The sequence below is a fragment of the Vombatus ursinus genome, unplaced genomic scaffold (genome assembly GCF_900497805.2).
Source record: "Vombatus ursinus unplaced genomic scaffold, bare-nosed wombat genome assembly UNPS02014778.1, whole genome shotgun sequence".
Lineage (NCBI taxonomy): Eukaryota > Metazoa > Chordata > Mammalia > Diprotodontia > Vombatidae > Vombatus > Vombatus ursinus.
This window is the reverse complement of record NW_020954556.1, coordinates 57,588,015-57,615,618: the sequence shown is the minus strand read 5'-3', so window position 1 is coordinate 57,615,618 and position 27,604 is coordinate 57,588,015. Positions and strand designations below refer to the sequence as shown.

General features: G+C 37.0%; 1 protein-coding gene across 1 annotated transcript in view; it reads right to left on the bottom strand.

The window, feature by feature from the left end:
* Positions 1-4,655: 4,655 nt before the first annotated feature.
* Positions 4,656-27,604, bottom strand: part of HNRNPLL (heterogeneous nuclear ribonucleoprotein L like) — a 56,737-nt gene continuing 33,788 nt past the window's right edge. Inside the window, exons 5-13 of the mRNA XM_027865490.1 lie at positions 26,542-26,638; positions 26,384-26,456; positions 22,564-22,635; positions 12,012-12,229; positions 10,010-10,131; positions 9,129-9,330; positions 8,499-8,556; positions 8,314-8,412; positions 4,656-7,765 (exon numbers count right to left, since the gene is read on the bottom strand). Of these exons, the coding sequence (XP_027721291.1) occupies positions 7,710-7,765; positions 8,314-8,412; positions 8,499-8,556; positions 9,129-9,330; positions 10,010-10,131; positions 12,012-12,229; positions 22,564-22,635; positions 26,384-26,456; positions 26,542-26,638 (997 nt within the window). The 3' untranslated portion in view covers positions 4,656-7,709. The remainder of the gene's footprint in view (positions 7,766-8,313; positions 8,413-8,498; positions 8,557-9,128; positions 9,331-10,009; positions 10,132-12,011; positions 12,230-22,563; positions 22,636-26,383; positions 26,457-26,541; positions 26,639-27,604) is intronic.

The window sequence follows — 27,604 nt, the reverse complement described above, 5'->3', positions numbered from 1 at the left end:
GCTTTAGCAGGAGCTAGAGTGAATTCCTCAGCATTATACAGCAAGAGAATGAGGAGCTATAAATGGAGAAGTGGATCAAATGTAAAATCTTATTTTGTTTTTAAAGCCCTTCAAAAAGTAACACTTCCCCCTCCCCCCCCCACCTTTCCAGTCTTCTTATACCTCATACCCCTCCAGTCCTCTTCAATCCAGCAGCACTGGCCTCCTGGCTGTTCCTTGAATTCGACCTTCCCGACATCACCCAATATCCCACCATCTTCCACCATCCCAACACCTCCCAACTGCCTACCTTTGGACTGGCTCTTCTCCATACCCACAACTCTTTCCCACTTCTCCACCTTCTGGCTGCCTTCAGGTCTCAGCTATAAGTCCCACCTTTTGCAAGAAGCCTTTCTCAGTCCCTTTTAATGCTCGTCTCTTCTCTCTGAGATTATCTGCAATTTAACCTGTCTACATCTTGTCTGTGTACAGTTGTTTGCATGTCTCCCCCACTAGCCTGTGAACTTCTTGAGAGCAGGGGCTCGCTCTGCTGCCTTTTTTTTTTTTTTTTTTTGTAGCCTCAGCACTTAGCACAGTGCCTGGCACATAGTAAGCAAAAACACTTGTTGACTTTATAGTTCAGCAGCAGAATTTAGTTACCAATTTCGTTCTCTTGCTAAGAAATATATTGGCATTACCTGAGGTCTGGAAATAATGGTCCTAAAAGGACTCTTAAGGGGAAGGTTTCAGTGACAACTGACTGAACTATACTGAGTCACATTGTTACAGCATCCACTGGCAACGAAAAATCCACTATAATCTATGTGCATTGAGTTTGCAACTGACTCATCCAATCAATTAATTTCTACTGGGTAGCAGTAGTAGTATTGGGTTCTGCCAGGCAATTTTCAAACACAGAAGATGCTAACCGCATTAGGTAATAGCTATAACATTAGTGAGCATATATATATATTTAGTTACATAAAGGAAGGGTGGGGGGAGAGGAAGAGGAGGTGAAGGAGAGGGAAAGGGAAGGAGAGAGAAGAGGGAGAAAGGGGTAGGGGAGAGGGAGAGGAGAAGAGGGGAAGGGGAAAGGGAGTGAGAGGAAGGAGAGAAGGAAAGTACAGGGATGGGGAGGGATTGAGGGGGAGGATCAAGGTGGGAGGAAAGGAAAAAGAGGAAGAGAGGGAAAAGGGGAAAGGGAGGAGCGGGAGAGAGGGAGGGGGGAGAGAGGGAAAGGGAGAGAGAGGGAGAGGGAGAGGGGGAGAGAGGGAGGGACAGAGAGAGAGAAACAGGTGCTACTGCTATCCCCATTTTACAGATGAGGAAATTGAAGCTGATTTGGGTTAAGTAATGTGCCCAGAGTCACACAGTAGTTAAGTGTCTGATTTGAATTTCAGGTCTTCCTGAAGACAGGTCCATCTATTCAGCCACCTGACATTATTATTTTTTTTTTAAAGTTCTTAGGAATGCAATGTTAAGCCTAAAGTCTTTTGAGGGATTAATGCTCTGTTTGTGTGTGTGTGTGTGTGTTTAAGACTAATTTAAATTAGCACAGTCTGCGTCTCAACAAAATAAGGCAAGTGGCCTCAACTGAACCTGCCCTTTTCAATTGATTAGCTTCTTTCCTTGGTTACCTAAAAACCTGTATTTGTTGGTAAACATTTAAATCCAGTGCCAGGAGGCACTGAAGGAGCACTAAAAGTGACAGGAACTGAACCTTAAGGCCCTGAAAAATTAAAAGATTGTCATCAGAACACCTGACCCAAAGCCCAGGCTGGTTAGAGGTAGAGCATTGGAGCAAGTAAAGAAAAGCAAACAAATCTACAACCATTACTTACAAGTTGGATAATATTTGTATATCGAGTTATAATGGAATTTATCAATGGAATAAATCCAGTCACATTCAGTTGTTTCAGGATGCGGGGCTATTTCATTAAAAGCCCTATGTGAGGTTGGCTATTTCTATTATCCCTCGGGTCACAAATCTATTCATTCCTGAAAACTAGAATTTGTCATACAACCGCTGGCAAACTGGAGCTGAATAGGCAAAGATACGTTCAGATTGTTATTACTCTGGAAAGGATCCTTTGAGAAGTTGCAATGATTTGGGGGCCACAGGCATTCAGTTCATCTACTGGTTTTGGACTATACTTTTAAGTTACTGCAAAAAAGCAACAATCACAGCTATTTTGGATTCCTGTATTATGATTTAAGTTACACTTAACAATTTGCTTAAATACTAGGTGGCACAGTGAAAAGCGCTGTACTTTGAGTCAAGAAGATGAGTTCAAATCCTGACTCAGACAATTTGCTTGTTGTGTGAACCTGGAAAAGCCACTTGACCTTTCTCAGTCTCTGTTTCCCCCTCTATAAATGAGAATTATAGCACTACCTCCTGGTTATTGTGAGGTTAAAATATTTATAGAACAGTTTGTAAAATTTACTGAGCTATAAAAGTGCTACTATTACTAACAAACTAAGTGATTTGATTGTATCTTGGGGCATGGGAACTGGAAGAGGCACTAGGTATCATGAGCCCAACACTGTGGTATCATTTCTGACACTAAGTAGTTGACTCTACCCTTCTCTAAATCCACTTTCCTGCTTATAGAATGATGTAACTCAACTTGGTCTCAAAGAAACCATTTCAACTCCAATGTTTGGACTCTATGAATTTCCCACTCTTCCTACCTTTACGGAATGGGACTGGTTTTATTTTTCTTTATGTCCCCCACATCTAGTTTGATGCTTTCCACATGGTGGGCACTTAATAAAAAGCACAAAATACCATTACCTTCATTGGAAAATTCAGGAAATATAGTTGTTCTTTTACAATGCTAAAACTAAGTAGCAGAGTGCCTGGCACACATTAGGCGCTATTTAAGTATTACTATTGTTGTCATTATATCCACTTTGCTAGGATGTGTACAAAGATTCTTGTACAGATATGGGTTAGACAGCCTCTAAAAATACCACCCAACTCTGATTCTGTGATTTGTCTGTTGTACCTCCAATTTTATTACTCTCCTAAAACAAAGGTTGCTCCAGGTGTGGTCACTAATGACTTAGAAACTCAGATTCATACCTCTTTCAATCACTAAGCACGGACTATGTACCAGGCTGAAGCGCAAATACTTTGGCCACATAAGAAGACAGGACTCATTGGAAAAGACTCTGATGCTGGGAAACATTGAAGGCAAAAGGAGAAGGGGACAGCAAAGGATAGGGACAGATAGTGTCATGGAAGCTACATACATGACCTTGGACAGACTTTGAGAGATTGTGGAAGACAGAAGGGCCTATGTTCCATGGGGTCATGAAGAGTTGGACACGACTCAATGACTGAACAACATGTACCAGGCACCGTGCTACAGGTACAAAGGCAAAAACGAAAGCACCTGCCCTGAAGGAAGTTAGATCTGATGCACAGTAAGTATATATACAAAACAAAAACAAGTTAATGGGAGGGGTGATGGGGAAAGGCCTCATTTAAATAGCGTTGCTTGAGTTTTCAAAGGAAACTAGGTATTTTTAGATGGAATGTCCTGTGTAGTAACGAAGAATATGGCCAGTTTAGTAGAGTGTGTAAAAGGGAATCAGTATTGTACAGAATGTAAAATCTATATAATAAGGTAGTTTAGAGCCTCATTGTAAAGGGTGAACCAAACAAGTATCAACATAAAGCAGGGGGCTTAATGAACTTTATTTCACTCTCAGGATATATGATCTCTTATTCTGTTTAAAATTTTTTTTAAAAAGGCACTGATTACATTAGCATTTTGGTATAAAATAGGTCAAGCCTGAAATGTATCAAGATCAGGCATCTTGAACATAGGCAATAATTTAGAATACTTACTGATTTTATCTTTCAAGCCCATTAATAAGGCATAGCCACTCCAAAGAAAGATGCCCATAAGTCCACATTAGCTCTTGTTTTTCCCTTGCTATTCAGTTCAGTCAAATGTTTTGTGACTGACCAAGGGCTGATGCTGTAATGGGCCTCGATAGTTAGATCAGTTCATTATTTCCAGATTAGTGACTTCTTTGAGCTGACTAGTTTGTCACATAACAGCAACAGACCAAGGCAAGGTTCTCAATCAGGATCTGTCCCTGTCCCCAAAGAAGGATCTGTACTTTGGTAACCAAAGTGCCATTTAATATAACCAATGCCTGATGGTTTTAAATTCCACCCCTGTCTGATGTACAAGCTATAGTCACCCATCCTCTTTTTACAGAAAAGCAGATACAGCTTGCTACTTCACAAGGTCTCCTTTAGCCAAAGAAAGGCTGTGAAAAGTTAACATCGTTATCTTCTCATATTCAGGGTTCCATAGAATGAGGCTGCTTAATACTAAAGCAACACCCTGCTTAAAAGTCTGTGCCTTGGAAACCCAGGTAGGAACAAATGCCCAGGAGAATGAATAATTAATCCCAAAACATTTCATGTCTTACCCGGTTTTCTAATCAATGTTAAGTTAAAGGTATAAGAAATCACACCATAGTAGAAAAAAATAACCACTAGCATCTCAGGCCTCAAAATACTTTTGTTTTCACCTTCACTGGCAATAAATATGTACACATTGGCCATCCTTTGGGAAGACACCAGGAATACGCTGAAATCCTTTAGGAAGTAGGAGGGATCAAAGAGGGAAGGATAAAAGATGAAGAGAAAGTTTGTATTTGCATTTTTGATTTATTGAGTTTAACATCACAGTAAAATAGGTTTCATAATACGGACAAGTTGGTGGTACAACGACTAGAGGGGCTTTTTATTCTCTATGTGCTATTATGGAGATGTACCTCCATGGATTGAAAACCTCTTTAGTCGAACAGTAACCATTTGGAGGTGTTATGGCAGCTAGTTTGTTAGTGAAAACTGTATGACCTGGAGAATTTAAAGTCAGGTGGAGCTCCCTGGGTTCTCCATGCATGCTCCTAATTACAGCAGGATGTTCTAAACTCACGACCCCTTTACTCCAAGGACTGATTTCATCTAAAAGCTACTCACAAACAGTAAAGTGGAGTGGTTACCTAGCAACCTTCATCCCTGCAGACAGCAATGTAAAGATAACTGTAGACACAGTTGACCCCATTTCTTTATTTCTATCCTTGTCCTTGAGATAATTTAGTCATAGTTAAGCAGCATATCAATGATCCTAAGTCTAATGATGCTGCTTTTGTAAACATTAATAACTGGCTGATATATTCAGCCACAACAAAAGGATTTAGAAAGGCAGCCATCATCATTTAATCTGCCACAGTAAGTAATAAGCAATTAAGGGGCTTGTTTTTATTTTGGAGGGCTTTTTAAAAACAATGCAGATTTGAAGCTATTTCCCCCTTTATTCTCAGTAGCAGCAATTGCTGCAGGCTTCTATTCAATATCAGAAACACCAAGCTATCAGGGTGGAATATGTTAAGAGTCAAATCTAGGGGAAACAACCAGTTCTTCCCAGAGCTGACTCAGGAAATGGTAATCACTCTCCAATGAAATCTATAAAAGTCATTTGATCCAGCGGCTGGTCTAGTACTAACACCTGTGCTCAGCTCACTATGGAGTCACAGAACTCACAGAATAATTAGGTTTACATGTCAGGGTCTCACTTGCCTCTTCACAGGAGGTAAGGAGCCTTCGTTAACGTATCTCAACACAGGCACCACTTAAAGCAAGCCTATGTATCAAATGAACTCTCCCCATTTCCTTCAGCCTTGTTTTCTAAAGTCATAGGCACAACAGAACAATACTATCGGTAAACTGCATTCGTGTTGATATTGAAAGCAAGAATACCAAGGAAAAATTAATAGAGAAAATGTTAAGATAAATCCACCAGTTCACTTTAGAAAATCCAGACTAATTTTATTTTAAGAATAACTAGGTAGAAACATGAGTTAATAGAGAAGAAAAACAAAAACACTGTATTCTAATGGGGTTACAGTTTATTTTATATTAAATAAATGGAGGGAAATTTGCGATATTGATCCAGTTATGAATGGCTATGTTTGAGGCAGCTCAGTACCCTCTGGTTATTGATCTAGCCAAAGTTACACTTGGCTAAACATGTTTTTTCCCCATTTTTAGGAGAGGTACTAAGTGTGAACTTGAGATTTCCAGTGTCCTTAAAGGACTAAAAGAACCTTGGGTCCAGTATTTTGAAATCTCATTAGTAAGGAAATATTTTTTAATTATAGCAACCATAATAAATTAATTTTTACATGAGATCTAAATGGAGTTTGCATTTACCTATATGAATCTAAGAGAAAATGTCATTACAAAATAGCTCCTGCCAACCAAAGACATGTATTTTCCCCAGACATATAACATATTCTCACCCCTTTAAAAAGATGAACAACATATATCTAATTCTCTCAGATACAACCACTATGAACCTGAGAATAGCAGGCTAGTCTCCTAACACCTGGTCTTTAATCTTTGGACCACATTTTAATTAACTGTATATCAGGTAATTTCAAAAGAAAATTAATTGCTATGAAAGATTTATGCACAGCTATATGACAGCATTCTTTTTCCAAAACAAACAAAAAACTGTGTAGGCTTACTTCAAACAAGCTTAAAATGACAATGCTTAACCCTTCCTTTTTAGTTGTTGGATAAAACTTGCAGACACGTGGAAGGCACACATCTTTTCCAAAGAACAGTAACCCACATACTTTGTTCAACCAAGTTGTATCTACCACATTAACTTATTCGAAGACAGTCCACCTGCTGAAAACAGTCTTTAATCACGGGACAATCATGATTAGTTTTACCTCTGTGAAATAAAAATAACTGAATGAAATAAATCCACCACAGGACTTTCCCACTTTCAAGTTCTGAATACATATTGTATTAGCCCGTGGGGATGAGAGGGCATGGGGAAGAGGCACACCTCACACAATCTGAAATTCACAGCAGCATAGACTCAAAGTGCAAAGGGCATATAAAATAAATGCCTTATAGGATTCCTTCCAGATAGTCATCAGCTTTTTCTACATTAAATTCTTAACAAGCATTGAAAGTGTATGCAAGATTAAGTCACATGCAGCAAATGAAGATGAACGCACTAACTCAATGTGGAGACTTTAATTATACAAATGGACAATGGCTTAAAAAAAATACACTGATTTAAATAAGTTTGAGTGAGTACTGTACAAGGGTATCCATGTGTCTGTTAGCCTCTTGGAAATATGAAATCACGTATACCTATAGTACTTAAAATTCGCCATGTGTCGTGTTATCCTGAAGCCTGATGAGCACACTTTATAAACACAAGTTATATTTCATGTGGATAACTGTGACATACCTAAATAACTAGACAGATAATATTGGATTCTACCATGTTAGAAAGCAAGACTTTCACCTGCCAATTTATTTCATTCACAATGGAAAGATATCTGCAAGTCTTTGGCATTAAGAATGCAAATACATTTCCAACTGTGGAAAAAATCATTATAATATTAGAAACAATATAATGGCATAATCTACAATGCAGAAGCAGATACTCTACATATTATGTAGTTACACTATTTTAAATTGAAAACAGTATTTCAGCTTACAACAAATTCACTTGAGGCCAAAAGAAATCTGTTTATTATAAAACAAGATACAAGGTCTTAAAAGAGAGCAAGGCAACATTAGATCAACCACTTTAGATTCTGAAAATGAAGTGTAGTTTGAAAATTGTAAAGAAAGATGAAAGTAGCTCCTGACATGCTATCCTCTTCTCTTCTTATAAATGGGATGAAGTAGAGAAGCAAAGCTTCAACGTATAGGGATTAGAACCATCTGTAAAAATTAAAAATTAAGGTTAATGGCTAATTCTGAAACTGATTTACCTACACAACTGGCATTTTAACTTTTAGAATCTCCTGTACAAGTCTACAGACCCTCTTTATCTAGGGAATGAAAAGAAGCAAAAATCCTAGGGTAAGGAGAAGTCTACTGTATTTGCTCTCCTCCTTGAAATAAGAAGGAAGGTCAAGCTTAAGCTTTCTGCTTGCCACTCCCTGAGCTTACTCTGAATCAAATATTACTTTTCAAAAAGTGAGACCACCACCAACACTAAACCCCCAAACAGCTCAGTTTCTTCCCTAGGTTGCAGGCTGAGGTCAGAAAAGGCATGCAGATGATCCACTCTACCCTGGAACAAGGTTTGGCCTGACCTCAGAACATCAGCGGATCCTCAAGGAAACTTGGCTGACCCCGAGCTCACGAGACACTTAGTGCATCCGTGAAAATACTTTTATGTTAAAACGATACATCATAACTTTGTCCTACAGCACCGCCATAATCTGGCACAAATTACACAGAGACATAAGAACTGTCTGACTTACTTGGAACTCTTATTTGGTAGTGATTAAGGGCAGTAAGGGCTTCGACTGCATCCGTCTTGCATTCCCATTCTAATAGGCCAGAGAGTGTTTTGGCAGAAGCTATAAGACAAAATGTAATTGTTGTTTTCTTGTCATAATCAACAGCTCAAAAAAAAAACCCAAAACAATAGAAAAAATGTACTTACGTTTTGCATCAAACACTTTGTATTTGATAAATGTGAGAACTTCATGATCACTACATAACTGCCAAGGAAACAAAAACAGAAAAAAAATTCTGAAAAGTACATCTAAAAAAAGTACATCCCCTTTCCAGAAAATAAACAGTATTAAGGAGTACAGGTTAGGATCTCACAATTAAGTGTTTATCATCAAGTAGAAAGACTAAAAACAGCATAAGTAACCAACTTAGTGCTTACTGAATAACCAATGATAAATACTATGTACTCTGATTTTCTAGAATATATAGCAATACCATCTATCTTTAAGAGATCAAGTAATTTCTGGAAGCAATTCCTAAAATAAGGATGGGCACAATTTTGCTTCAGGACAAATTTAAGCAGATGAAAATGAATAATTCTATTGGTATAGAAGCTTACACATTTTATCCCATCCTCCCCCCCCTCACCCCCCAGTAAAGGAATTTAGCCAAAAATTCATAAAAGTAAAAAGAAGGGGGGAGTAGGTGATCTCATTTCGGTTTCTTAGTGTTTTAACATTCCAAAGAAATACCGAAGAGAAGAACAAAGATTTGGAGATGCAAATTACACAAATTCTACACTTATCATTTGTATTTTTAGCAGCCAATTAATTCCTACCTTTGAAAACGTATCTTCTGTAACACACAATGGAACATTGTAATAATGCAGTACACAAGAGGGTGGCTGGATTATGTTCTTGGATGCCTGACCAGCACTTGTAAAGCGATTATTTTTACTCATGGCAAAATCCTTGTAACTGCTTGTACCATCTTCCAGTTCAAATATTTGACTAGGAACAACTGAATGTTGTTTAGATACACTAAATATCAAAAAGAAAAAAAATACACAACACACATCGTTAAATAAAGGTTAAGTAACCTACCCCAAAATATTAGGATATATACTATGTTTATAGTAACCCTAAGGAAAACAAATCATAAGTAAATTTAGCTATTTAAACAAATGAGTAATTAGTTTAGGTTCTGATTATTCTTATTATTTGCTTACGCAAATCTACTGAATATTTTCTTATATTAGAATACTTTTTTAATCAATTAAACAAATTCCTTTTATTTTTATACACCTTCATTTCCCAACATCTCCCCCTTATAACAGAGATTAAAAAAGAAAACAAAAGAGTTCAGCAAATAAAATCAATCAAGTCCGACATCACATGCAATAGTCTGCATCACAAGTTCTCTACCTTTTCAGAGGTGCATGTGCATGCTCATTAGCACTAATTATCATTAGCATATTTTAAAGAAATATCTATCAAATTAAAAGCTGCCATTTTAGTATAGTCTGTTGTGATAAGACTAAAAGGTCAGCCCAAGAAAAAGTTTTCTAACACAAATAGTGTAAAATACCACAAGACACTCATTTCAGATATGCTTTGAATTCTAAAAAATTAAGTTAAAACAATTCCAATTTTAAAAAACTACAGAACTATCAAAGACTAGAGAAGGAGCATTTAATACATGTTTATTAAAATAAATTACCAAACATTAAGTCTTTTTCCAAATAACTTGACATTATTAAGATGTGTGACAGCTCGTTCTACCGCATACTCATCACCCATTTCTACCAATGCTGTACCAGGAATGGTTTTCATAAATTTTACCTGTCAATATAAAAGAAAAAAAGGCAACCAATTAACTCTACAATTCTATATCAAACTTAAAGAAACTATGAGTAAGTGGTTAAAGACCAAGCATGAAGATCATCTGAACTTTCACTTTACTCTGGCATGCCACTGACATTTTTGCTTCACTTACACCAAAATCCAGCGGAAAGCGAGTAACGTTAGACTAAAATCTACAGCCATTACCCAGCAATGACATGACATATAAATGGGTAGCCTATTTACTTTCTTGTCTTGACCCAGGACAAGTTACACAACATTTCAATACCCTAGAAAACTCTGAACTGCATAATAGTCACCAATTTAACTTCTTCTTTTGGTGGGGGGGGAAGAGTGAGGCAACTGGGGTCCAGAGTCAACACAGCTAGTACGTATTATGAGTCTGAGGCCACATTTGAACTCGGGTCCTCCTGACTCCACGGCCAGTGCTCTATCCACTGCGCCACCTAGCTGCCCCAACAGTCCTCAATTTGAACTGAAAATCCATGCCAGGAGTTTCCTCCATAAATGAAACCATAGGTCTAAACAAAAAAAAGGTGAAAATATGTTATTAAGCACCTATTTCTCTTAAATTTTAGTTCAATAATCTATTATTTTTGAGTTTTGATATGACATATGCTTCATACATACACACAAAAAGTTACATGGTGAAAAGTAATGACAAAATCCCATTATAACTTGTTTGGGGCAAAATTTCTCCCTTAAATTAGCTAATTAATGTCCACCCCAAAATCTGAAGTTAAGACACCAAGGAAAAATGACATATTCTTAAATACCAATAAATCTCAAAAGATCTGTGTGGGCAACCATACAGATGATTAAAGATTACACTGGCATATTCTTAATGTGCTTTACTTTTCAATATTAAGGCTTCAAGATTTCAATTAATGAGAGAATTGAAATAAGTTACCAATTAAATACTATTAGAAAAGGCAGGTTTGGGTTTTTTAGTTTGTTTTTAAAATTAATTCAATCAAATGTGGTGGACCACTGAATCACACATGTGCGATAATTAACACTTGTCTTACAAAATGAACACCTGATCAAGTCAGATTATTTATGCCAAATCATAGAGGGTTTCAGTGGAATTGAGAGAACCCAGCCCCAAAATATCACTGATCTTTGAAGCACTGAAATAAAATTAGAGTGAGCACGGATAAATGTAGAGAGAGGAAATTTTTCTGGGCTCCCTTCACCTCCTTCAGTTTTTCAAAGATCAGTGATTTTGTAGAGGTGAGGCCTCCTTCCACTGACCCATATCAAAAACCCTCTGATTCGGGAGATGGTCTTTGAGAGCAACTCAGGCCAAAAACTCATCATTCTGTAGTAAATTAAGTAATGAGCCTTTCCAAACTTAGCTAAAAGATAGCCAGTCCATCACTGAACCAGAACTTCATCTTGAAGCATGATTTTTTGGAAGGTCACTTAGTTGTCAAATATTCAATTCTCAGGGCTTAGTTAGAGAAAGGGAAAAGTAGGGAATAGGCATTTATATAACACCACTATACAAATATCTCATGTGAGACTCACAACCCACATTTGAGAAAAATAAGGCAAATAGAGGTTAAATGACTTGTCCAGCATCACACAACTAGTGTCTGAGGCCAGATATGAACTCAGTTCTTTCTGACTCCAGGCCTAGCTACACTCTGCCTCCTAGCTACCCTGAGTAAAATTATTAGGACCTAAGCTAAAGATCTATTGTGGTTTTAAGAAGTTTTATTTGTTACCTTTATAATACTGCCCTAATATGAATGAACAGGAAGAATAAATGAGGAAGAGGGCACTGTATATTTGGATTAGTTTCAGGACTTCTAATTAGATAGTGCAGCAACAAATGGTCATTTGATGAAGTTTACCTTTTCAATATTTCCATACAAGCAGAATAGATTGAAGACCCTTGAACAATTCATCTTCAGTTGATGTAACCCACTAACCATAACAACTGAACCAGAAGGATTTCCCCCGTGCATATAGGAGGAAGAAGCCTGTGGAAGGGGATATGCAACAAGTTCAGGCGTATCTCGGGAGCCCATTCGGTAACGGCTTGGTAAAGGCAATAATGGACCATGTGAACCTACAAAAATGGTTGGGGGGAAAAAAGCACTTATTACTTATTTCATTTTGTAAAAGCTTCAGTGGATATACTTCATTATTAAAAAGTAATTTCCTAGAATCAGTTTATCATGAAGAAAATATAATTACTCAATGACATATTTCTGAAGGCTTGCTTTCAAAGCATATATTTAAACATATAAAAATTCCACTCATTTATATCATGTCTATTCTACACTGACCTAAATGCATTAAACTACAAATTAAATATTTTTTATAATATAACTAATATCCTACAAAGGAATCTTCTGATAATAATTTCAATTATAAGGTGATCTTTGGCCACCTTAGTGCTGTACTGGAGGAATTAATTCCCTATAAGCTACCTGGAGTAGAAGTCACTGCAATGAACTTTCCCCTGGGTTCTGTTACTAATATTAAATCTAAGAAAGTTATGGGTACCAAATGCAATTATATTTAATTTATCTGGACAGCCTTACCTACCTAGAACCTGAAATTTTCTAAGCAGTCAAACAAGGGACCACAACTTGCTTGCACTAAAGCATATGAGCTCTATTTACTGGAACCTTTTTCTTCACATTGTGGATACTATCCTAAGGAACTTTGTTACCTGATCACCCCACCCACAGCAGATTGGCATCAAGTCAATAAGAAAGCAGGAGTGAAAGTTAAGGAGCTATCAGAGGCAGAAATAATGAAAACAGCCAGAACAAACACAGTGTCCTATAAAAAGCAGACACAATAACCCAAAACATAACGCCATCGGACAATTTGGAAAAAAAAAAAGAGTAATTACCTTTCAACGCTTACAAGATCACTGATCTACAGCTTGGAAGGGACCTCAGATACTACTGTACTGAATCCTCTCATTTTACAGATAAGGAAACTGAGGTCCATGGAGATTAAGTGACCTGCCCGAGGTTCAACAAGTAGTGGGATTTGAAACTAGGTCCTCTGATGCAGTGCAGTTTCCCTTCAATAGTGTTAGAAGACATACCTATATACTCATGCTATACAGTTTAATATAACTAATGACTTTCATAATAAGAGATCACCAAGACAAGGTTAAATTATATTATATAAACTCTGTTTTAAAGAGGGCTAACAAAAATATAACAGATTTTGAGGAAAGTTCCATCAAAACTGTTTAAAATTAATAAAATTAGTGCTTAGAAGGATAAAACTTCAGTTACTTGGAAAATTCATTTATGTGGCACTAGTCATTCTCTGACAATGACAGCTAAGTAATGAGTTATTATAAGTTCCCTGAAGGTAGTCTTCATCTCTGAATTAAAAACCTGTCTGATAACTATAATCAAAGATGTTAAGCATTCACTAGCAGCTTACATATAGAAGATTCTTCTTGTAATCAAGGTAAACAAACTTCTGTACTTAACACTGCCTTACTGCTGTTTGAGATAGTATGGCCTAGGCCCTAGTAGATTAAAGTCTTGCCTTGGAGTCAAGTTCAAATTCCATCTATGGTACTAGCTGTGCAACCAATCACTAGCAAATCATTTAATTAGCAGCCTGAAACAACTCCCTATGATTTATCTACAAAGATATAGGCAAGCTGCAATCTGCTGGTGGCAGGACTTCTACACTGGGAGTCTCCCCACACTGAGAAACTCCTGCATCCTTTGAGTGCTGCTGAATTATGGTTACTTCTATTGTCTCAACCAAGGCTTCCACACTGCCCACTTTGCCGACACACAGAGAGGATTTCAGGCATCTTCTGGAGGTTTTTTTTCTGTTAAAAACAGAGGTTATAAAACATCTTTGATTTGGTCTACTACTTGTTTTAACTTCCTGATGGAACTGGGGTAAGGTCATGGACCTGATTTGGCTGGTGACATAGAAATCAAAAAAGTCTTAGGTGTGTATCATCTTAAAGTTCAGAATAGTCAAGGAAGGGAAGGTTGAACATAATCTGTATATCCTCTAGACTTCAGAGATGTGGATTTCAAAAAAGTGCAAACAAAAACTAGGTTTTATACTATTTGCCATGATTCATACAGTTCAAGAGGGATGCAACACTCTCAAGAATCAAATTCTAAGAACACAATCCCAAATGACCACTATGAAAATGTAAATGGGGAAATGTCATTTGAAAGTTCAGCCCTGTCCTTTGGAAAGCCTCAGATGTTTGACACAACTCAAGACAAACCTTTAAGCAGCATCTACCATCTAAAGCTGTGCTTCTTAAACTGGGGGTCATGACCCCATGGGGTTGCAGGAAAAATGTGGCAACAGCACAAGGTTTCTGAACGCACAACCACCAAAAATTCAAAATCAAAAGCGTAATGAATCCAAGGTGTTTCTGGCAGCGCTTACCTGTGTGGCATTGAGCAACTGAAGTGTTGGCACTCTGCACTGTGTGCATGCCCTCAGGGTGTGCAATGCCAACCAACACAGTCAAAACATGAAAAGGGGTTGCAAGTGGAAGCTTACAGTTAGTGCTTGGGATGATACAAAATTTAACTAAGACAAAAGCCCTTGCCCTCATGGAATTTATTTTGATATGTGACACAAATGTAAATGTATCAAATTAGTAAAGACCTGGAAACAAAATGCTAAGTGAGGTAGATTCAGGGCCCAAGGGGCGAGGGAAAGGGAGGGGGAGAGAGAAAGAAACAGGAAAAGTTTCATGGAAAGTGGCATGGGGAATAGAATTATAAATAGACAAATGGCAAAAAAGAGGCCATGTCAAGAAACATAAAAATGTGGGCAAAGGAATGAAGGCAGGAAACTGCAAAGTGTGGTCTGGGGATAAGTAGTTCAATTTGAATAGACCATGGCAAATGTGGAGGGAGGCAACATGAAATAAGCCTGAAAAGTGAGATGAAACCAGATGGCAGAGGGTCCCTAAATGCTAGGGTATGGAGTTTAGATGTTTCTCAATAGATGGGCATGAGAAAGCATGATGAAACAGAAATACTGTTAGAAAACCTAGGTCCTTGTCAATACTATTCATTATCTACATGACCTTAAGAAAGTCACTTAACTTGTTTGGGTCCTAATTTTCTCATCTGCAAAAATGAAAGTGTTCATAGAGAGGATCTCCAATGTCCCTTTCTGCTCTAAAGAAACTGATACGACTATCCACGTACACCCTCCAATGAACTCAGACATACAGACAAGGTCATGTAATCAAGGACGGAATACAAGAGGGACATGGCCCTGTAAGAAAAAACACAGGAAAGCTAACTCCAGAATTAGCACAGGTTATGAAGAAATACTAAAGGGCAATAAAAACTTTTAGGGCTGAAATGATATGCTTGCTACTTGGAGTAGATGGGTCAGTTAATGGATGTCATAAAGTACTTCTGTTTTCTCTAAAATGGTCAACAATCTTCAGACTGAAAAGGATAAAGCAAAAATGGCTGAGAGTAAATTAAAAGGGTCAGTTAAGACAATATGACAATGATAATACTACCTAAATTATTTACTTATTCAGTGTAATACCAAACTACTAAAAGACTGTTTTAAAGATCTAAAAAAAAAATTTATCTGGAAGAACAAAAGGTCAAGAGTCTCACAGGAAATGAAGAAAAGTGGGGATGAAGAAGGCCTAGCAGTTTCAGATCCTAAACTATACCATAAAGCAGTAATTATCAAAAATGACTGGTACTAATATAATACATCTTTTAAATTGTTCTGCCACCTCCCCACCCAAAAAAATGACTGGTACTAGTTAAGAATCAGAGAAATCAGTGTAATAGATGACGGCATGGGGCAGCTAGGTGGCGCAGTGGATAGAGCACCGGCTCTGAAGTCAGGAGAACCTGTGTTCAAATCCAGCCTCAGACCAAACACTTCACACTTACTAGCTATGTGACCCTGGGCAAGTCACTTAACCCCAACTGCCTTAAAAAAATAAAAAAATAAATCAGGGCATAATATACAGATGCAAGCAAACACAGGAATCTAGTATTTGATAAACTCAAAGACCTCCTGGAGTAAGAACTCAACATAAGACAAAAACTGCTGTGAAAACTGTAAAACAGTCTGGCAGAAATCAGGAGAAGTTAGGTTCAGACCATCTCACACCGTACACCAAGATGAGCTCCAAATGGATACAAAACTTAGACATAAAGGGTGTCATCATAAATCAGAGAAGCAAGGAAGAAATTTACCTTTCACATTTATAGGGGAAGACAGGGGAGAAGTTCACGACCAAACAAAGGATGGAGAGGATCACAGAAGATAAAATGGGCATTTTTGATTACACAAAATTGAAAATATCTTGCATACACAAAAATAATATAGGCTTCAGAAGGAATGCAGGAAACTAGCAGAAAAAAAATCTTTGCAGCAAGTTTCTCTGATAAAAGTCTTGTTTCCAAGACATATAAGGAATTTATTCAAATTTATGAGTAAACGCCATTCTCCAACTGAGAAAACAGTCAAAGATTTTCAACAAGCAGTTTTTAAAGAAATCCAACCTATGGATAGCATATAAAAAAATGCTCCAAATCACTAATAATTAAACAAATGCAAATTAAAGCAACTCTGAGATCCTACCACACATCCATCAGACTGGCAAAGTTGTCAAAAAGAAAATGACAACTGCTAGAGGAACTATTCAAAAGACAGGCACATTATCACACTGCTGGTGCAGCTGTAAAGTGGTCCAAACATTTTGGAAAGTCATTTGGAACTATGCCCAAAAAGCTATTAAATTGTGCTTGCACTTTGACCCAGAACAATACCACTACTACGTATATGCTCCAAGGAGGTCAAAGAAAGAAGAAAAGGACCCATATGGCAGGAAATATTTATAACAGCTCTTTTTGTAAAGGCAAAGAACTGGAAACTAAGGAGGTGTCCAAGAATTGGGATGAAATGGCTGAACAAATTATAGTATGTGAATGTAACAGAACATAATCATGCTGTAAGAAATTATGAAAGAGTTCCAGAGAATGTGGGAAAACTTATATAAACTGATGCAAGATGAAGTGAGCAAAACCAGAACAATTTCTTACAATGGCAACAACTCTGACCAATGCAATGACCAATCCGATTCCAGAGGACCAACGACGAAGCACGCTTGTCATGCTAGCTCAAGTCTCCTGACTGAGAAGTGACAGAATCATAATGCAGAATAAGACACCGCATTGGAAATGACCAATACAAGAATGTTGTGATTGATTCTGCATTATTTGTTACATACTTTTTTTTTAAATCAGGGGAAGCAGAAGACAGCAAAATTAAATTTTTTGCTCACTGAAAAAAAATTTCTTAAAAGAGTGAACTCATGAAACTTCATGAAAAAAAGAAAGATAATAAAATAGTACTTCAATCTTTCTCTCCTGTGCCCATAAAAAAAATCTTCATTTGACCCTGCCGTCCCCTCCAATTATCCTCCTACTCACTGAAGTGAGCACTACTCACTTCAGAGCAAAACAGAAAAGCTATCTACACTTGAAACTTCCACTTTCTCTCCTCTCATTTCTCAACCCTCTGCAATACAGCTTCCAGCCTCATCACTCAACTGAAAGAAACTCTTCTCTCCAAAGTTGACAATGATATCCTAACTGCCGAGTCTTACAGCCTCTTCTTAATCCTTAACTGCTGTACTTCATTTGACACTAGGACCACACTCTCATCTTCGCTGTTGTGTGTGTGTGTGTGTGCGCGCGTACGCATGACACTGCTCTCTCCCTCTTGGTTCTCCTCCTACCTTTCTGACTGCTCCTTCTCCTTTGCTGGATCTTCATTCGTATCTGCTGAGGATACCCCAGGACTCTGTCCTACTTCCCTAATCTTCTGTCTTTACACTTGGTGATCTTACCAGATTTCATGGATTCAATTATCATATTTGTGCAGATCACTCCCAAATTTGTATATCTAGACCCAATCTCTCTCCTAGCTTCCAATCCCACAACACCAACTACCCATTGGACATTTCTACTAGAATCACAAATTCAACATGTCTAAAATGGAATTCATTTATCTTCTCCTGCCACCTCCATACCCTAACCCTACCCCTTTTTCAAACTTCCCTATTTCTATTCAGGACAGTAATGTCCTTCTAGCCACATAAGTTTGCAGCCTAGCAATCTTCAACTCGAAAAATTGTAGATGTAAAGTTGGAGGGGACCCTCAGAAATCATGTAGTTCAATCTTTCATTTTATGGATTAAGCACCTGAGGCCTAAAGAAGTTAGGCAACTTACCCAAGGTCTCACAGGTAAGAGGCAGAGCCACAATTTTAGTCCTCTGACTCCAAATTCAGCCTTCTTTCCACAGTACCATGCTGCCACCTCCCACATACCCACACAGTTGCCAAGTCTTGTCAACCCTGCCTCCACAACATCTGTAGAATCCTTGGCTTCCTCTATACTCACTGAGTATCACCCTATCTCAGGCCCTCAACACTTGTAATTTGGATTAGGGCAGTAATCTTACAATAGATCTCTCTGTATCCAGTCTCTCCCCTCTAGCCTTCAGAGAGCTAACAAAGTGATTTTCCTAAAGCACTGGTCTAACCATATCACTCCCCTGGTCAATAAACTCGAATGATTCCCTACTGCCTTTAGAATCAAATACAAACTCCTCCATTTTGTTATTTGTTATTTAAAGTCCATCTCAATTTGGCTCCAACCAACCTTTCCACACTTACTGAACATTTTGTATTCCCTTCACACACTAGAGAATCCAGTCAAACTGACCTTCTTCCTGATTTTCTCATGCTGTACTATCTTCTGTCTCTATGCCTTTGTAGAGGCTTTCCCCCATTCTTGAAACATAGAACCTCCTCATTGCCACTTGTTAGCATTCCTAGTTTCTTTCAAAGCTCAGGTCAAGCATGACCTTCAATACGAAACCTTTCTTGATCCCTCTCAGATGCTAATAACTCCCCCACCAAAACTACCTTGCATATACTTATATATCTACATTTTGTCTCCCTTGACAGGCTGGAAGCTCTTGAAGTAAGAGACTTTCATTTTTATCTCTGCATTCCTCAAGCATGTGTTCTTAACCATTTTTATGTCATGGACACTTATGTAATCTGATAAAATCTATGGACTCCCTTCTCAGAATGCTAAGTTTTTAAATGCATAAAACATGCAGGGTTAGCAAGGAAAGAAATTATATTGAAATATAGTTATCAAAATATTGAAAGCTCCAAGGTTCAGGGCTCCCAGTTAAGAACCCCTGCCTTGACAGTGCTTGGAATACAAGAGGGACTTAGTAAATACTTGCTGACTGAAAAAGTAACTGAGAGTTCAAGTAACCTAGTCCCAGATGAATTATACTGCAGCTACTAAAATAATTTCCAGATATGACTGATAAACCAGGGCTACTTATCTTTGAGGAGTCCTAGATAATGACAAAAATGCCACAGGATTTGAAATAGGCAGATGTCTGAATTTTCAAAAGGAAAAAGATGAAGATACTGCAATCTGTATGCCAATGAATTTGACCTTCATCACTGGGAAAATTCTAGATTTCATGAAAAGTTGGAGGAATAGAGATAATGAAGAGCTAGCATGAGGTCACCTTGTAAGAACAAGTCATGCCAAACTAACCTTATTTCTTTTTTTAAGGGGGTTGCCAACTAGATTAAGTTGGTAGGCCAGGGGAATGTCATAGACAGAATACCTGGATTTTCAGCCAGGCATTTGACAAAGTCTCTTACTATAGCCTTATGGATAATGTGCAGAGAGAAAAGTGCACTGAATATTACAGTACAGTGGATCCACCCAGCACCTAGCATGGTGCCTTGTACACAGTAGTCATTTAATAAGTGGTTTTTCTGTGGTTGCTGAATAACTGACTGAATGACTAAAACCAAAGAATGTTGATTAATGGATGGATGTTAATCTGGATGGATTTTTTTTTAGTGGTAGAAAGCTCCTGCTCTGGGGCCTGGAGAAAAATATATATGGTACATTTCTCAAATCTAAAGATTTGACAACAAAGTGAGGTGAGGGAAGAAAGGGTTAGAGATGTAACTATTAAATTGGATGACTGAATCAGCATGTAAAAAGTTTAGCTGGCAAGAACAGTAGGTCCATTCTAACAAGATGGAATTTAACTGGTATAAATGAAAAATCCTGCACTTGAATTTTTTTTTTTTTAGGCAATTGGGGTTAAGTGACTTGCCCAGGGTCACACAGCTAGTGTCAAGTGTTCGGTCTGAGGCCAGATTTGAACTCAGGTCCTCCTGATTCCAGGTCCTGTGCTCTATCCACTGCGCCACCTAGCTGCCCCTGCCCTTGGATTTTTTGAAAAATCAATTGTATATGAAGTACAGATGGGGGCAGAAATACAGGTTGGGAAAAAGACTCAGGTTAACTAGCTCAATGAGTAAAGAGTGTTACAGTTACCCAAAAAGATAGTGCAATCATGGGCCCAACTAAGAGAAGTATCACACCAGAATTTTAAATTTTAAGAAAGATATCAGCAAATTGGAGCAAAGGAGGAATATAACCAGGAAACTGAAGGGACAGGAAATCTTGTCACTGGAGATGTTATAAACAAAAGCAGAATTACAGCTAACATTTATATGGAGTGATTTAAAGCTTATAAAGCATATATATATACACACACATATATTTATTTTCTCATTTGATCTTCCAAATAAACCTGAGTCAAGCACTATTATTATTCCCCATTTTACAGTTCAAGAAACTGAGGATCAGAGACGTTAAGTGACCAACTCAGGGTCATAAAACTATTAAGTGTCTGAGGCAAAATCCAAACCTAAATCTTCCTGACTCCATGTCCAGGATTCTATATCTATTCTGCTACACTGCATAGATGCCTAAATGATAATTTATTATGGATTTCATAAAAGAAATCCACAATAACATCATGAAAGTATTTTGCTAGAAACTGAAATGTACTTAACGTATAAAGTAGTAACTTCAAATGCCAATTTGTATAATCTCAATACAGCATTTTATCAATAGCATTCCTCACTTCCCGCTGGCAAGAAGAAAGCCAGATACTTATGATATAGCCTCTACTTGACAAACATTTCATCCTTCCTTTCTGTATCACCCAAAGTTTTCTAGTGTCAAAAATGCTGACAGAAGAATAGCCTATGAAGGGGCAGTAATAACAACTTAAACCAGATGAGATTTTACCTACTGGAAGAAGCAGCATGATATAATGAAAGACTACTAGTTTTGGAGTCAGAGACCCGGCTGCAAATCCTGCCCATCACTATCTGTGTTATATTAGGCAAATCAATTTTCTCATCTATAAAACGAGGGGGCTGGACTAAATTAGATGGCCTTAAAGGTCTCTTCTAGCTCTAATCTATCATCCCAAAAGTTTAAAAAAAAAAAAGGCTGTATTATGAAACCATACCATTTAAGATTTCTAGATTCCAATCAGAAGCCCATTTACTTCAAGCATGTTATTTAACACTACAAAAGAATATAGACAGCTTCTTAAGAGTCCATTATAATAGAGGACCTGTATAAATACAGATCAAGAGAGAGTAACAGCGACATTACCTCCAAGATTGAGGGTGGCAGGTAGGGTTAAGGAGGAGGAGTTTGATCCGAATCTTTTATCTCACCGACTTAGGGAGCTCCCAGTGAAGGAATCCTCCCCACCAATGCAGATAAGCTACCCCTGTGCAACTTAAGAGACTCGATGAGTTGGCTGACTGTGACTGAACAGTATAAATTATCCCTTCCACGTGGCAGGGTTGGGGGGGGCGGTGCGTTTTGGCCCTCCCTTCACACCAGAGAAGAAGTCTAAATGATGTTTTTCTTTTTCTTTATGGGGTGTTTACAGTAACACATTGTAAAATCTGGGTTAAGTATTTGGTCACAGGTTTTGTGTCATCTGTTGGCTTTCATGTGTCATCTGCAGCTTCCACAAAACTCCCCCAAAAATTCCTATTTAATTTCTTATGCTGACTCATGATATATTGAAACTATGATGGGTAAAGTCATGATGTGAAAGGGAAAACTGTATTTAAGAAGTGCCTACTATGTTCAAGGCACTGTAATAAGTGCTGGGGAGCACAAAGATTGAAACAATTCTTATTCTTAAGGTGCTTACTTCTATCAGAGAAAATAATCTATACATTTATAAATATATACTGAATAACTTGAGAGGTTAAATGATTTGCCCAGGGTCACACGGTCAATGTGCATCAAAGGCAGGACTTGAACCCAGGTCATTCCAACTCCAAGACCAGTTCTCTGTCCATTATACCACAATATCTCTCTTACATTTAAAGGAGACAACAACACCCACACACCCACACACACACACACCCCATTCTGCACCAGACATAAAACATTCTTAAAAAAAGAATCAGTTCTCAATTTTCTCTACTACATTCCCTCTGCTTTCATTAACTTACCATATCCATCATGTCTAAAGGACGAGGGGTGTTCTCCCAAAATGGCTTGTCTCTGACGACCCTTTCCTCTATCTAATACAGAAGTAGAAAAGAGGTTTTAACAATCTGGACCTGTGCACTTGATAGCGTTCTCATACCGGACACATAGTATTACAATTCAAAAAAAAGAAGTTTGATTTCTGGTTAACTTCTAAAAACCATTCAGATCCAATTTAAACACAAATCATATCTGTTTAACACCAAAAGTTTAGATAAATAATTTTTTTCTGTCTAACAAATTCCACTTAACTTGAAAATATCTTTTGGCCAATAGCAGATACAAACACTTTAGAATTTAATGGAAGGCTGGATAATTTTCAGAAAGTGCAAAGTACGCCATGCTAAAGGTTAACATCATACAGGGTTTACCAATGTATGTCTTTAAAACAAGCTGTAAGTGCAGGACTTTTGAAAGACAGTACCTGAATCATACTATTAGCTTCAACAGCAACACATTTTCAAAGTGGGCTTCTTTCAAGAAGTTTCAGCATAAGCCAACAACAACCTGTATTACATGGTTTCACAATCAGTAAACAGAGAGTATTTTATATGTACATATACATATTTACAAATACCTAGTGATTTATGAGAATGCTGAAAATTGCACATTCCTAGCCCATATGGTACCATGGGATAGGATTTCAACTATAACCAAAACTCAGTTTCTATTGACTTTAACAACAGGCAACACCTTGAACAACCCCCAGTTTAAATATACCCAGATAAAGCTAACCAAGGGGTCAACATTATTGGATGAGAGCAATAATATACTCTCAAAGCATTTTTACTAAACTACAGAGAAGCTATATCAGATTTCCCAAACTTAACTAGTCATTAAAGTAAAATCTGATTATAAAATTTTCAGCAACATTTGGTCAGATTTTTTAAAAACTTCATTATACAATTGTCAGAAGATTTGCTGACCAAATAAAGATAGTGATCAGTCTGATTCAATATAAATATTTAAGCCTCTAACTGTGTCTTAGGTTTTTGCCAGTATAATACTTAATATACTTTGAGCAAATGAGTTCCGTGGAAGATGAGAAAAACTCAATTTTTTAAGTTTGGAGAGCTATCTCTCCCCTCGTTTATCTAGTGGAAGTTTAACATACTACTGACTAATAAATTTTACAGAAATTACAGCCAGCAACTGAATAATTCAATTCTAATAATGTCAAAAGTGGCAATGTGGAAGACAGGAAGTTAATTAAACTGAATTAACCTAGTCCTAGCACTGCCTATTTGGCTGTGGAATTTTGGTTAAATTATTTAACCACTCTATTCTGTTACCTCATCTAAAAAATAAGGAATTAGATTAGATGATTTCTATAGTTCCTCCTTTTTTAATGATTCTATGTATTTGAGTTATTATTTATTATTTGTGGACTTCTCACATCAGTACCAGCAATTCCATGAATACACTTAAAACAGGACAAAAGTTGAAAAAGCACAGAGCCAAAAAAAAAAAAAAAAGAAAAGAAAATTCAGGGAAAAAAAATTTCTAAAAACGTAGTAAGAACTTAAAAGGATACTGAAAAAGAAATAAGCTCAGATATTAATGGGCTCTTATTTCTTTTACAGAGAAATTCAAAAAAAGTTTTTTTTAAAAACAGCAACAGCTAAAACAGTTCCAGTGCCTACTATAAAAGCTAAAAACAATGAAGAAAAATAAGTTACCAAATTATTTATAAACAATATAGAGCTAAAAACTCAAAAATTGAGAAATTTCTCTTTCAAAGAATAACTATAACTCTTTTTTCCCCATTTCCCTCAGGTAGATTAGCAGGGCACTATTTAAATATCTAACAAACAATTAAATTGGAGTAAATAAGCCTTCCTTAGAGACAGAGGCAAGCAGTTAAAAAAATATGCAAATCTATAAATAATGTTGTAATGCTTATACTTCAATGGATCCTATGATCTCATCATGGGTAGTTTAGGCAACTGAATATAAATAAAAGATCTAGTTGATAATCATGAAGGGTTGGGAATTCCATGTTACACAAATCTATACTCTTAAACAAGTAATAATTATTCAGTTAAACTCTGAAAATTGACATAAATAAGAGGTTTCTCATCAACCACTCATCTCAATATCTGCATTAATAAGAATTTTTCAGCATTTTATTAACCATGCCACAACCTATACTGAGCAGGAAAACATGGGGTTCAGTCAAAGCTGAGTAACAAAACAAAACTATTTGTAACCCCACGAACATGCAAATTAAGATTCTAGATATTAAAGTTATGGGCCAATTATCATTCAAGGGACCAAAAAATGTAAATAAATGGATAAAAATAATCTAATCTTTTCTGCTAGATTATGCTGTTTAGTACCTACCACCCAACGTAGTTAGGATACCATAACAGAATCTGCTTTTTTTTTTTTTACTTTGTAGATTTACTAAAACAAAATTTCAAAATCTTGTTCAAATGCTGACAGTCCAGATAAGAGCTAGCCAATACTGTAGCCCCCTTGTTAGCCTTTTACAAGATGCACATTTTAATTTGTATATTCCAGCATTACCACAGTTATTTTGACAATTTTATGAATAAAGTCTATCTTGATGAAATCCAGAATTTCTATAAAATAGCTGAATATGCATCTCAGATGAGTTAAAGTCTTTGTTTTCATATTTATCTATAGTTGAAATATATTCTACCTTGAATAGACATGCTTTCAACCTCTTAAATTTCTAAAAATTATACAAATTATACATAAGTAATGACTACTAAGAACTGTTACAGAAAGTGACAACTTTTATGAACAGCCACTTTACAAAATGCAATCTACACAGCAAGTTGTCTTTTTTTTTTTTTTTTTTACAAATGATGCATATTTTTAATTACTGTGTGAGGATAAATTCTTGTTCAATGTCCACAGTTAAGATTATGCCAATAAAAGTAATTTAATTGCACCAAATGGGCACCTTCCTATTCCTTTTACCTTTAATACACCCGTGTGGACTCAAGAAGTATTATCCACCCCTCTCCCAGCCCCAGGCCTTTGGGTAAATTAATCCTAACCATTAACCACACAACAATTTTAATCTAAACTGTAAAGAACTAATTACAGTAATGTGCAAAATTATTTACAACATTGTAGATAAACTCTGCATTTGGCAGACGTTCCTTTAACGAAATGTCAAGCTCTACAACTGTAACTCAGGGAGATTAGACCAGTACACACACAATTGAATACATGGGCACAGTCTATCAGGGTGTTCATCCCATGCAAGTCTGAAGCACTGTTAAGTGTCCTCCTTTAAAGACTGGTGGTGGTGGTGCGTGCAGTATGCAGTCAAGGTGAATTGCAAGTCTGAGTTTTTTCAGAGGGCTTTTGCTGATGCCGATGTTGTGCATGATGAGGTGTGGAGTCAGCCTGCTGGAGTCCTCTATCCTTCTTAATGCCTTGTCCAGCTTGGGGGGACAGTCCTTTCCATAGAGAAGCAGTGTGCAAGTTTGTAAGGAATATTCTGAATCAGTTTCCTCTCCTCCAAAGAGTGAGAGCTGCTTGGAGAAATGCAAGTCCTGGAACTGCGGGCGTGCCTGCATGTGGGGGCTCCTTGTTGAACTACATGATAGCTCAGTACACACCAAGAGGGGGCGCTAATGTTCAATGTTAATTTCTCCAGGATTACATGATAGCCTTTTGAAACAATGCATTCACCAACAAGACCTCATTTGAACTAATTATAGTTCATTGCCAAGAAAAAGAAAACTAAATGTATATAAAAATGCCAGCATACACATTTACATTTTATAATACACAAACACCTACCTCGCCTTCCCAAGTACGGTTTAGTGTAGTCCCAACTGTCATTGTCGTTCCTAATAACATTTAGGCGTGTTGGCTGTTGAGATTAAATGACAGTAAGTCAAAAGACTGAGGTTAAAACATATACTGCTTTGAAAAAATTATAGCTGAAAAATACATACCCTTGCATACTCAATTTTTAGTGTACAACATCCAGCATATATATCTGCTCCATTGAGTGCTGCTTTAGCTTTCTGGGCACAAAGAACTGATTCAAACATAAGTTTTATTAAGGAAATTTGTTCAAGATAGTTTATTTGTTCTCCTTTCCTGGAAAAAGGCACAACAAAATCTGAAATCTCTCACATATATGGGAAATGTTTCACTAAGCAAAAGTGGCTAGAAAAGGTTTAAAAGGAAATTTTTGTTGTTGTTGTTGTTTTTTAATGTATGGAGTCCCAAAACACAAAGGAGGCAACCTAATTTCCCATCTATTCTTCTAATTCCAATTTAAAACAGCAACAACAAAAATCATCAATGAAAGTATTTATAGAATTGTATGGAGATATAACATAAGAAGAATTATACAGATAAAACCTGTGACTAATTTAAAGTTTCTAAAATCTTACTAGAGTATGTAAAGCATGGTTTCCAGATAGAAAATACTAAAAGAAAAACAACCAAAAGGATTTTTTTTAAAAATATGGATTACAATATGCTTATGTGCTTCAGTTAAATCCAACAATCATTTGTTAAAGTATCAAGGCACTAAGGATACAAAAATAAAGCAATACACAATCAGTACCCTCATATAATTTGCTATCTAGTAAAAAGAATGAGACAGGTCTTTCCAACTCTAACTCTTATAAACACATAGGTGAATACAATACAAATTACAATTAGTTAAGAGATCTAAACAAAGTGGTATTAAGAAACTCAAGGTGGGGAAAACTATTTAATTGGAAGGACAGGAGAAAAATCAAATTTATACCTGACTTGGAAGGGAAGGATTTCAGAGCTGAGGTTAAAGGGTGAAAACATAAGGCCATTCCAGACATGGGCAATACACAGAGGCAGACAGAGAACCAATTCAAATCAAACTGTGATAAGGAAATTGGGGCAGGATGAGATTTTGAAATGGCACTCTACTCCACAGTATAAAAGGAAGTAATGTGTGACAACTAAGACAGGTTTAGAATAAAGTTGTGGTGGGTTTTGAATTTCCAAGCCAAAAAATTTACATTT